The sequence below is a fragment of the Aotus nancymaae genome, unplaced genomic scaffold, assembly GCF_030222135.1.
Source record: "Aotus nancymaae isolate 86718 unplaced genomic scaffold, 86718_ANA_hifiasm-v0.15.2.pri h1tg000049l, whole genome shotgun sequence".
In the NCBI taxonomy this organism is placed as follows: Eukaryota; Metazoa; Chordata; class Mammalia; order Primates; family Aotidae; genus Aotus; species Aotus nancymaae.
The window spans coordinates 2,767,585-2,780,387 of NW_026988463.1; the positions used below are offsets into that span (position 1 = coordinate 2,767,585).

Genomic DNA, 12,803 nt, shown 5'->3' on the forward strand with positions numbered 1-12,803 from the left:
CTGAGCCCTATAGGCTCAGGTCCGGAATTGCAGCCGTATCCTGATCCCCAGGTTTAAACCTGAAGCACCACATCTTCCCCAGAGTTGGGCCGTTGCTCTGCCCTGTCCCCCAGGGGAGAATCAGAGCTACAACCCAGTCCCCTGGGCCTGACCTGCTAGTGGGTGCCTCAGAATTACGGATCCTGTGGGGGTGGGGGCTGGGGGAGGGATGGCATTAGGAGAAATACCTCATGTAGATAATGGGGTGACGGATGCAGCAAACCACCATGGCACATGTATAACTATGTAACAAACCTGCACATTCTGCACATGTATCCCCAGAACTTAAAGTATAATTTAAAAAAAGAATTACATATCCTGGCTCTGTGGGCAACGCACCACAGAGAATAAACCTGCATGCAATGACCCAGGCCTGGCCTTGGTTTGTATGCCAGGCCCTGGACCTAGGACCCCAGCCCCACAGCTGGGTGGCACTCACAAAGCCAGCGCCACTGCACCTTCTTGTAGGCCACATCAGACTTGACACCAAAAGGTCCCCTTTGGCTGCATATCCTCATTGTGGGGAAAATAAGAATAGGAGGATCCCAAAACCTCTTGACATCAAGGACATTAACAACCACGGCCACAAATCTCTATAGCCTGGGCCTCGAGGCCCCCAGTTACTGCTGATGCTCAACCACTGAGAGCCAGCTCGGCCATGGAGACCCCCACCCAGGCAGCACTGAAGGAACTGAGAGGCAGACACTCAAAACAGCAAAGTGGGACGATCCAAGAGGCCAGCAACCTTCCAAGCTGAGAGCCTCAGGCGCTGACAGCATTCTGGTCTGAGGGCCTCAAGCAGCCTCTGACCCACGTAGTTATTCTCTCTGAACAGGTGATGATTATTAACAAACAGCTGTTTGGTATTTTCTCATAACACAAAAATATACCAAGGAGGCAGCTGGTGCCCACTTACCACTGATCACAGACAAACTAAAAAGTATTCTCCACGAGGGAGCCACAGGGGCAGGGTCAGATGTTCCGAGCTTAAAGAATTGTTTTAACCGGTGTATGATATTTACATATTGTGCTGCCACTATAGAATGGCCCAAGTAGTTTTCTACTTGGCGAGGGGGTGGCTAGGTTTTCCTTGCCATCATTCTTCCTAGCAAACAATATATTCTATCATACACTCGGCGTTTCTCAATATTCATAAACTTAACATTTCTCAACAACTTAGCATTTCTCAACACTCAACACAGCTGAAGAGCTGCACGGAGACCACATCACTGCACCTATCTGGAAACACCGCTGCCCCACCCTTTCCAACCAGCACACTAAGACCCAACTGCAGGTCAATGTCTATCTCTGTGAAAGCCACTCTAGAAACTTTGGAAGAGGCGATTGTTCCACCAGATGTACAGACATGAAGCGGCAAGAAAATCTGACACCACTAAAGGAACGTTAAGTGTCTAGTAACAGACGCCAATGGAAGAGGAAATCAGTGAATTGCCAGAAATAAATTCAAAATAATGATCTTAAGAAAACTAAATGAGGCTGGGCACAGTGGCTCATGCCTGTAATCCCAGCACTTTTGGAAGCTGAGGTGGGCGGATCACCTGAGGTCGGGAGTTCGAGACCAGCCTGACCAACATGGAGAAACCCTGTCTTTACTAAAAATACAGAATTAGCCTGGTGTGGTGGCACATGCCTGTAATCCCAGCTACTCGGGAGGCCGAGGCAGGAGAACTGCTTGAACCCGGGAGGTGGAGGTTGCGGTGAGCCGAGATCGTGCCACCCAGCCTGGGCAAGAGTGAAACTCCGTCTCAAAAAAAGGACCTCCCTCAACATGTAGGGTTGGGGGTCAAGAGAGAAACACTCACTTCTGGTGTCCTTGGCCTCAATGGGCCAAGCTGAAGCCCCACAGGATTGTGGCTCAGTGTCTCCCAGTTTGAGCAAATTCATTGGCATTTGTGCCTTCCCAGCCTTGGTTTCTCCATTTTCTCAACTTTGCTACCTGGGGTCACCTTCCAGATAAACTGCCTGCACCCATGTCCTGGTTTCAGGTCAACCACTGGAGTGACCAACATAAGATCAGGAACATCTGGCATGTGTGTGATTGGGAACCCTGGGATGGGGGCGGTGGGAGCATTTCCTCCATGGCACCCCCAATCCATGTCTTCCCACCTCTCTGACACACTGGACTACTACTGCTCTTCCATCAGTTATCTTTCTCATTGAAATAACCAGAGGGTCCTGCTGTTTGCAACAAAAACCTGGATAACAATTTAGGAGTTCAGGTAGGGTCCTGGCCTGGACTGGACACGAGTGAAGAGGAGGGAGTCGTCCATGAAGCCCCTTAGGTCCACAGAAAGCTCTGCAAAGCATCAGCTTTAACATGCACACGTATTTATTAGCAAATGGGACAAAAGGGGCTGGAATCTGATCCCAACCCTGTCCTTGAAGTGCCACAGCCCGGGGGAAGCGAGCCAATACTGTGGTCCCCACTGTAGCCTCACAGTCTCTGGTGCATTCAAAATGGCTGCAGGAGTCGGGGAGCCCAGAGCAGAGCAAGGAGCAGCAGCAGCTGGGAGGGGCTTGGCCTGGGCGTACTGTGGGACATCACCCTCCGGATCCAGTGGAAGTACACACTGATGTTTGTATAGACACCAGGCCGATTGGGTTGACCACAGTCCATCCTTGTCACAGACCAAGGGTCCACCTGAGTCACCCTGGGGAGCAGCATGGGTGAGCCCAGCCTGGGGCAGAGTGGACTGGGCAGCAGAGGGGCCATGAGAGCAGAAGGGTCTGTGGGGCTGGGCAGACTGAATGCAAATCTTACTCCTTCCCATGGAATCAACCAAGACTTAGTTTCTATACCTTCAAAGTGGGGTAACAGCCTCCAGGGGTTGACAAGTTAATCAGTCAGACAGAATTTATGAAAAATGAGAAGCATGTTTTATAGGCTCAGTAACTAAGACTGCACTGGTTTTCTCATAAGAAATCCAAGCAATGGGTCGGGAGTGGTTGTTGGGGGGGAGATGGTAGCTGCTCTCAGGCCTGGAGCTGGGGATGGTGGGATTCCCTGGTGGGGCAGAGGCACTTACTTTGCAGGTGTCTACACTGCCATCTTCAGCACCGCACAAAACATGGAATCCTGGATCATACCACGGCTAGAGGGTTGTTCAAACAGGTAATTGGTGTTGTTTAAGATGGTGACTTGTGCTTCCTGGAGTTTGTAAAGAGGTGGCAGACGTGCTGGAAATAGGACAGAAAAGACAGCACCCTTTACCTCTCCTCTGCCATCTGGGGCAGGGAGAGGAGAAAGGGCATGTGTTATAGTGGTGGTGAGGGGTCCCTGACACACCCACAGTGCCTGGCATTGCTCTTGACTCCCCAGCACCTAATACATCAAGAGCAATCAACAATATCACAGAATAACCCAATAGATGGCCAGGTTGTTGCAGAGCTTCTTGGAACTCAGTTGCTCTATCTGTAGACTGGAGATGATAGCCCCTGCCTGAGTCAGTGGAGAGATTTCTCAGCCAAAGCATCGCAGGAGGAAGGGTTACAGTAGATGAGAATGTTTATGATTAATACACTACAGTTGTGGGATCCAGGTCAAAACTTGCCATATTTAATGAAAGACATGAACCCACAGATTCAAGAAACTGAGCAAACTCCACATAGGATAAACATAAAAAGATTTACAGAGACACATTACCATCAAACTAACAAAAGATAAAGAGAGAATCTTTTTTTATTTTTATTTTTATTTTTTTTTTAGAGATGGGGTTTCACCATGTTGGCCAGGATGGTCTCAATCTCCTGACCTCATGATCCTCCCGCCTCAGCCTCCCAAAGTGCTGGGATTACAGGCGTGAGCCACCATGCCCGGCCTAAGAGAGAATCTTATGAGCGGGAAGAGAGAAGTGATTCATCAAGGACAAGGAATCTTTAGCAAGATTAATAGAAACACAAAGAATTTTATTTCAGGAAAAAAATGAAGAAATTAAGACATTCTCAGATAACCAAAAGCTGAGAAGATATGTCATTAGTCAAACTATCCTACAAGAAGTGTACAAAGGAATCCTTCCAGTTGAAATGGAAGAACACTAGAGAGTAACTCAAAGTCGTACAAACAAAGAGCCCTGGTTAAGGTAACTACACAGGTAAATACAAAAGTCAGTATTATTGTAGGTTTTGTGTGCAACTCCTCTTTTTCTTATGTAATTTAAAAGACAAATACATAAAACAATAATTATAAATCTATGTTAGAGATTACACAATGAAAATGAAAAAAAGATGTAAATTGTGACAGTAACAACAGAAAGTGGAGGAATGGAGCCGTATAGGAACAGAGATTTTTTGAATACTATTGAAGCTAAGTTGGTATAAATTCATAGTAGGTTGTTATAAGGTTTAGATGTTAATCGTAATCCCTAGAGCAGCCACTAACAAAGCAAAATACACAAAGAAGGAAATGAGAAGGCCGTCAATATGGAACTCTAAAACAATCGGTTACACAAAAGTGAGGAAATAAGAAACAAGAGATACAAAACATAGATATAGAAAAAAGATATGATGAGATCTAAAGAACAAATAACAAAATGGCAGAAGTAATTCTTTCCAGATCAGTAATTAATTACTCTTAATGTAAAGGGCTTGAATGCTCCAAAAAAAAAGCAGAGACTGATAAATGGCTTAAAAAACATCGCTGGATCCAGATAGGTGTTCTTTATAGGAGATTCACTTTAGATCAGGAGAAACACCAGGCTGAAAGTGAAAGATTGGGAAAAAGTTCCATGAAAATAGTAACCAAAAGAGAGCTGAGGTTGCTATACTAATATCAGACAAAATAGAGTTTAATACAAACTTGTTATAAGAGTCCAAGAACATTAGATACGATAAAACAATCAAATCATCAAGAAAATATAACAATCACAAACATCTTCAAACCTAACAAAAGAGCCCCAAAATACATAAAGTAAAATTGACAGAATTGGTGGGAGAAATCGTTCTACAATAACAGTTGGAGATGTTAATAGCTCACTTTTAATAACTGATAAGCAGAGAGATCACTAATAATCGGGCGCTAGAACAACACCATGAATCAGCCGTTCCTAACAGACACAGAACAGGCCACCCAAACAACAGTGGAATATAGTCTTCCAAAGTGCAGGCAGAACATTCTCCAGGATACAAAATAAGTTGCAGCAAGTTAGACAAGGCTGAAATCATACAAAGCATCTTCACTGATCACAAGTGAATGAAACTGTAAGTCAATAACAGAATGAAAAAGGAAAAATTCATAAACATATAGAAATTAAGCAACACACTTTTGAATGATAGGCCAAAGAAGAAATCGCAAGGAAAATTAGAAAATACTTTTGAGATGAATGAAAATGAAAACACAAAAGATAAAAACTTATGGGAAGCAGCAGAAGCAGTTCTCAGAAGGAAATATGAGCTATAAATGCTCACATTAATAAAGACAGAAAATCTCAAATCAGTAACTTTACATTTTAAGAAACCAGAAAAAGAAGAAACTAAATACAAAGCTAGCAGAAAGAAGGGAATAGGCCAGGAGCAGTGGCTCACACCGGTAATCCCAGCACTTTGGGAGGATGAGGCAGGCAGATCACCTGAGATCAGGAGTTCAAGACCAACCTGGCCGACATGGTGAAACCCTGTCTCTACTGAAAATATACAAATTAGCCAGGCATGGTGGCAGGCGCCTGTAATCCCAGCTTCTAGGGAGGCTGAGGCAGGAGAATCACTTGAACCCAGGAAGCAGACGTTGCAGTGAGCCGAGATAGTGCCACTGCACTCCAGTCTGGTGACAAGAGTGAACTCCATCTGAAGAAAAAAAAGAAGAGAATAAAGAGGAGAATGGAGAAAGATGAACTAGAGGTTAGAAAAACAATGGAGGAAATTAATGAAACCAAAAGTTGGTTCTTTGAGAGATTAAGAAAACATTACATTTGCAATAGCATCAACAAGAGTAAAACAGGGACTAATTTAATTGAGGAATTGCAAGACTTGTACTCACATTTACTTTCTTGAGATGGAGTCTCACTCTGTTGCCCAGGCTGGAGTGCAGTGGCACCATCTTGGCTCACGGCAACCTCCACCTCCTGGGTTCAAGCAATTCTCCTGACTCAGCCTCCCGAGTAGCTGGGATTACAGGCGTGAGCCACCATGCCCAGCTAATTTTTATATTTTTAGTAGAGACAGGGTCTCACCATTTTGGCCAGGCTGGTGTTGAACTCCTGACCTCAAGTGATCTGCCCGCCTCAGCCTCCCAAAGTGCTGGCATTACAGGCGTGAGCCACTGCACCTGGCCTACAATCACATTTAAAATGCGCAAAATCCTCTGTTATTAGGGAAGTGCAAATAAAACCACGAGATGCCACTTCACACCCACTAGGATGGCTACAATTTAAAAATTGCAAAATAAATGTGCTGATGAGAATAGGGAGAAATAATAACCCTCATTGTTGGTAGGAATGTAAAATGGTGCAATAGCTTTGGAACAGTGTTTAGGGGTTCCTTGAAAAGTTAAACATAGATTTACCACATGATCCAGCAATTGCACTCCTAAAGATATACCTAACATTCTTGAAAAGAGGTGTTCCAACATAAACTTGTATACTAATGTTCATAGCAGCTCTATTTACAATCCTCAAAAGGCAGGAACAACCCAATTGTCCATCAATGGAAGAATGGATAAACAAACTGTGGTATATCTATACAATGGAATACTTAGCCATAAAAAGGAATGAGATTTTCTACATGCTACAACGTGGATAAACCTTTAAGACACTATGTTACAGGAAATAAGCCAGACAGGAAAGGCCATGTATTGCATGATTCCATTTATAGAAAATATCCAGAATAGGGCCAGGCGCAGTGGCTCACAGTTGTAATCCCAGCACTTTGGGAGGCCAAGGCAGGCAGATCACCTGAGGTCAGGAGTTCAAGACCAGCCTGGCCAATATGGTGAAACCCCATCTCTACCAAAAATAAAAATTAAAAAAAAATTAGCAAGGTCTGGTGCTGGGAGCCTATAGTCCCAGCTACTTGGGAGGCTGAGGCAGAAGAATTGCTTGAATCAGGGAGGCGGAGGTTGCAGTGAGCCGAGATCGTGGCATTGCACTCCAGCCTGGGCGACAAAGCAAAACTCTGTCTCAAAAAAAAAAGAAAGAAAGAAAGAAGGAAGGAAGGAAGGAAGGAAGGAAGGAAGGAAGAAAAAAGAAAAGAAAAGAGAAAGAAAATATCCAGAATAGGAAAAAGAGAGGCAGAAAGCTGCTTAGCGGTTTTTTGGGGACTGGAAAGAGGGGCCACTGAGGAGTGACTGTTTAGAGGGATGTGGCTATCCTTTAGCGAGTTGACTATGTTTTGCAACTCAATAGAGTTGACAGTTATATGATATTGGGAATGCACTAAATGACACTGAATTATATACTTTAAATGATTAATTTCAAGTTAGGTGAATTAGATCTCAAAAAAAAAATAGAGAAAGAGAGAGAGAGAGAGAAATTCAGTATCGATACATCCCACAAAATGAACCCTGGAGACACCATGTTATGTGAAAGAAGCTAGATTCCCCCCAAATCATATGTTGTATGTTCCATGTGTATAGAATAGAAGAAAAAGCTCACAGAAAAAGGAAATAGAGAGGCCGGGCGTGGTGGCTCATGCCCGTAATCCCGGCACTTTGTGAGATGGAGGTGGGCAGATCATGAGGTCAGGAGAGACCAGACTGGCCAACACGGTGAAACCCTGTCTCTATCAAAAATACAAAAATTAGCTGGGCATGGTGGTGTGTACCTATAGTCCCACAGGCGATGGAGGGAGGCTGAGGCGGGAGAATGGCTTCAACCCAGGAGACGGAGGTTGCAGTGAGCTGAGACTGCCTCACTGCACTCCAGCCTGGCAACAGAGCAAGACTCTGTCTCCAAAAAAAAACAAAAAAAAGAAAATATTTTCATATAGCTATACAATGTGTTTGTGTCTTAAGATAACTGCTATTACAAAACAGTACAAAAAGTTAAAATGGTAATAATTTTTATAAAGTAATAAGTTTACAGTAAGCTAAGTTCTACCTGCTATTAAAGAAAGAAAGAAAAGGTTTTTTGATGAATTTAGTGTAGCCTCAGTATACCGGGTTTCTAAAGTCTCCAGAGCAGTGTAGAGTCATTTCCTAGACCTTCACGTTCACTCAGCGTTCACTCACTTACCTACAGCCACTTCTAGTTCGGCAAGCTCCATTTCTGGTAAGTGCCGAGTTCACAGGTATACTATTTTTTATCTTTTTTTTTTTTTGAGACTGAATCTCACTCTGTCTCCCAGGCTGGAATGCCATCTCGGCTCAGTGTAACCTCTGCCTCCTGGGTTCAAGCAATTCTCCTGCCTCAGCCTCCCAAGTAGCTGGGACTGAAGGCACCTGCCACCGTGCCTGGCTAATTTTTATATTTTTAATAGAGACAGGGTTTCACCATATTGGTCAGGCTGGTCTTGAATTCCTGACCTCAGGTGATTCACCTGCCTCGGCCTCCCAAAGTGCTGGGATTACAAGCTCAGGTGCCCAACCTGTTTTTTTTTAATCTTTTATGCTATATTTTTACTGTGCCTCTTCTATGTATAGATATGTTTAAGTACATAAATGCTTAGCAGTGTGTTACAACTGCTTCTGGTATTCAGTGGTCACAAGCTGTACAGGCGTGTGGCCCAGGAGCAATGGGCTGCACCACAGACTTCGCAGAGTGGACTCTGCCGTCTGGGCTTGTGTGACTGTACTCTGATGTTGACACAATGATGAAAATGTCTCATGATGTGTGTCTCAGAATATATCCCGGTTGCTAAGTGACACAGGACTGTAGGCTAAAAATCACTGAATCGTGTACTTTAACACTGAACACTTGAAAATGTTATGGTTTGTGAGTTGTCTCAATTTTTAAAAATCATTGCCTGAGGCTTCTGTCGCCAGGGCCTCCCTCACTCCCCCCCACTCCTGCAGGCCCTGGGCCAAGCTGGCCTACCTCTCACACTGTCCTCCTGGCCCCCGAAGTCCCTGGAAGGGTGAGAACTGAGTGTTTGGTCCCTGCGCTGGCAGGTGGCAGTGAGAGCAGAGAAGCAAGTGAGGAGAGAATTCGAGCAGAAGAGGCTCAGGCTGCACCCCCAGACCAGGGAGGAAGGGTGCTGTGTTTGTGTGGCGGGAACAGCGTAGAGGGTAATGCCCACCCCGCACCCCCATGCCCCCACCAGTCTACTCCCAGCCTCACTACCGTTGGAGCCGATGAAGCCCCAGCCGGTCACCCAGCAGTCCCGCTGGTGCAGGAAGATGAAGGTGGAGGATTCGACGCAAATGGGCTGGACGTGCGCATTATAGGCGACAGAGGAGGCCAGTCTCAGCAGGGCGATGTCATTGTGTATAACCCCAAAGGCGCCAGGGTTCACAATGATATCCTGCACTTTGTAACGATTCCTGCGAGTCCGCAGGTTCCAGACAGGTGGCCTGGAAGTCAGCTCGCCCAACTGGACCGTCCACTCCGAGGGGTAAGAGTGCCTGGCAGAAAAGGAAAGAGGGTGGGAAGCCCTGGAAATGAGGCGGGGGGCGGTGCCTGAGCACGCTGGAGGCCTAGTCCCTGAGGCGAAGCTGCCGGGTGGCTACTGCTTGCTCAGCCTGGACGCCAGTACCAAGTCCGCGGCGCCGCCCCGCTCCCCCACCCCGAAGCAGTGCGCAGCCGACAGCGCCCAGCAAGGGCTGAGCAGGCTCCCTCCACATCGGTGGCGTCTCCGCAGGCGCAGGCTGGCCTGCCATGGCCAGCGCCCGCGCGCGGATTCCACTCCACCCGCTACCAGCGAGTGCATTTCCCGGTGGCCGCAGGGCTCTGGGATGGACAGATGGACGCGGCTGAGCTGCAGGGGGCAGGCCCGCCCCCGCCCTGTCTCGCCCCCGGGGTGGACGCAGGGAGGGGCGCCCCGGGGAGGACGCAGGAAGGGGCGCCCCGGGGAACTGCGCGCTAAGAAGGTGACGCTGGGGACCCTCCCACGTGGTGGGAAGTTGCATGTCCCACCCCCAGGGCCCATAAGTTATTTGAGAGCATTACGTTCTCGGGACTTGGAACAGAGATGGGTCCCATGCACCCCAGCCCAGCGGCCCTGGCAGGCATCGCGCGTCCTGGCGCCCTACCTGACAACAGCTTCGCCTGCTGCGACTCTGCAGGGTACAAGAAGTGAGCTCCTTGCGGCCTCCCCACCGCCCCCAGTCCTGCAGGCAGCGCCCCGAGCTCACCCGGCTTCCCGAGTCCCCCCAGCGCCAGTAGCAGCGCCAGCAGCAACGCCCCGCGCACGCCCATGGCCTCCTGTTCCGCTGCCTGGCGCCCCCTCTGCCTCTTCCCGCGCTGGGCCCGAGACGCCCCCTGGGGGCGGGGTTGGAGCTCTGCCCCCTCCTCCTACCTTCACCGGCCCTGGGCCCAAGGGCTGTTGAGGACCCTCATGCCTGGCAGCGCCCTGGCTTTCAGCTCCTTGGGGCGGGTCCTCAACCACACTCCTTGGTGTGGCCCAGACCCGGTGGACCCCACAGTCCCTTTCTTGTCTGTAGCCTGTGGGGTCCTGGCTGCCTGCTTGGTGCCCCCTGTCCTCCACCCATGACCTCCTCCTGCACCAAGGGCCTGGCCCTGAGCCGGGAGCCCCCTTAAAGCAGGCAGGTAAGGCCTTCCTGAGGGCCGCGTGGGGCCTGGCAGCGTGGAAGTGCCCGTCCTGTACAGACCCACAGAATGCCACAGCCGCACTCCCTGCCCCCTGCCCTGCGGGGACCCCACACAGCTACCTGGAGCCCACTGCAGGGTCTCCCGCCTTGTGGGAGATGTTTCAGTGAGCCAGCGTAACCTCTGAGTCCAGGTCCACAACACCTGCGAGCTCCCACTACTGGGGAAAACCGTCACACTCTTGGTTAGGGTTTAGGGTTTAGGGAGTGAAAGGACTCAGGTTAAAGTCGGCAAACGAAAAGCGCACAGGGCAGAGTGCAGGAGAGACCAGGAGGAAGGCCATGGTGAGCGCTCTAGGGGAGGCCAGTGCACACCCGTCATTCTCCCAGCATGGAAGTGTGACAACCAGGGACACTGGCCTAAGCCTTGGCGGCAGGGTTTTACTGGAGGTTGACGGTGGCCTGGAGGAGCTGCATAGCCTCAAGCTCCTCCAGAGGTTCCGTGATACTACAAGGCCCGTGGCCCCACCGTCAGTCATGTTGTGCGCACCAGCTGTCTGCCGGGGCCCAGGGATCCAGGTATGCAGAGGCATTCTTATCAGGCAAGACATTCAAGATCTTAGAGTTTCCCTCAGAGGTTTGGATGTGTAGCATCTGAACATCACAAGCCTATTGAGTTAACTGTCTGCTGTAAGGCTACCCCGTGGCCCTCACAGCAAAAGGATAGTATTTTTCCAAGCATCCATCACTTGGAATGCAAATAATAGCATGGGTGGGCTGGGCGAGGTGGCTGACAACTGTAATCTCAGCACTTTGGGAGGCTGAGTAAGTGGATCACCAGAGGTCAGGAGTTCAAGACCAGCCTGGCCAACATAGTGAAACCCTGTCTCTACTAAAAATACAAAAATTAGCCAGATGTGGTGGCAGGCACCTGTAATCCCAGCTACTTGGGAGGCTTAGGCAGGAGAATCGCTTGAATCCAGGATGCAGAGGCTGCTGTGAGCCAAGACCACGCCACTGCACTCCAGCCTAGGCGACAAGAGCAACACTTGGTCTCAGAATAATAATGATAATAATAATAATAATAGCATGGCCCATCAGGAAAGGACCTGAGTCCTTGACCCCAGCTCCCTAGAGACTTCAATGCATTGGCTGTGTGATTAGTCTGGTGCAGGGAGGGCAGCTCCTACCCCACAAGCCCTGCCATGTAAAGCCTCGTAATTACTAGGCCTGCAAAATCACACTCTGCTTGTCAGTATGAATATGCCTCACATGTGGAGCAGCCAGTGTGGGGCAGAGAGAGATTTAAATAACTAATTTTCACTCTAAAGCATTACATACAGCATTATATAATTGTACTAGTTTCATGACCTGCATCCTCCATTGTCTACAGCTATTTATAGCTCTCTCTTTTGTTTTTTTTTTTTGAGACGGAGTCTCTCTGTCGCCCAGGCTGGAGTGCAACGGCACGGTCTTGGCTTGCTGCAATCTCTGCCTCCCAGGTTCAAGTGATTATCCTGCCTCCCGAGTAGCCGGGATTACAGGTGCTGGCCACCTTGCTTGGCTAATTTTTGTGTTTTTAGTAGTGATGGGGTTTCACCTTGTTGATCAGACTGGTCTCAAACTCCTGACCTCGCATCTGCCTGCCTCGACCTCCCAAAGTGCTGAGATTACAGGTGTAAGCCATCGGGCCCGGACAGCTATTTATATCTTATGATTAGCTTGTACAGAAATATTTAGGGTCCATATTGCCTATGGTTGACTACCCAGTTCTCAGGCTATTCATTTTCCTTCAGTATCACATCCTAAGGGGGCTTTAACCTGCCACTCAGTACATTTGGCCATCAATATCACTATTATCACATGACACATTTATACAAGGTAGTTGAATTTTTCGCAGCAGTGCCAGTGTTACATTATATTGCAATATGGTCCTGGTACAATTCAGTTTCATCATAGAACACTGAGATTATAGCGATATCTGCTAAACCTTCTCAACAGATCCGATGACCTGAAGAAATTTCTCAGTGTCTTTACTTCCTCTTTAACTTAACAAATTCCTTTTTTTTTTGAGATGGAGTTTCACTCTCATTGCCAAGGCTGGAGTGCA

General features: G+C 48.1%; 1 protein-coding gene across 1 annotated transcript; it reads right to left on the bottom strand.

The window, feature by feature from the left end:
* Positions 1–1,854: 1,854 nt before the first annotated feature.
* On the bottom strand, positions 1,855–10,343 carry PRSS41 (serine protease 41). The gene is given in 9 exon segments (XM_064362353.1): positions 1,855–2,675; positions 2,677–2,711; positions 3,087–3,121; positions 3,124–3,237; positions 9,267–9,550; positions 9,656–9,657; positions 9,712–9,875; positions 10,178–10,204; positions 10,280–10,343. Coding segments are annotated over 9 exon segments (888 nt in total). The 3' UTR covers positions 1,855–2,512.
* Positions 10,344–12,803: the final 2,460 nt, after the last annotated feature.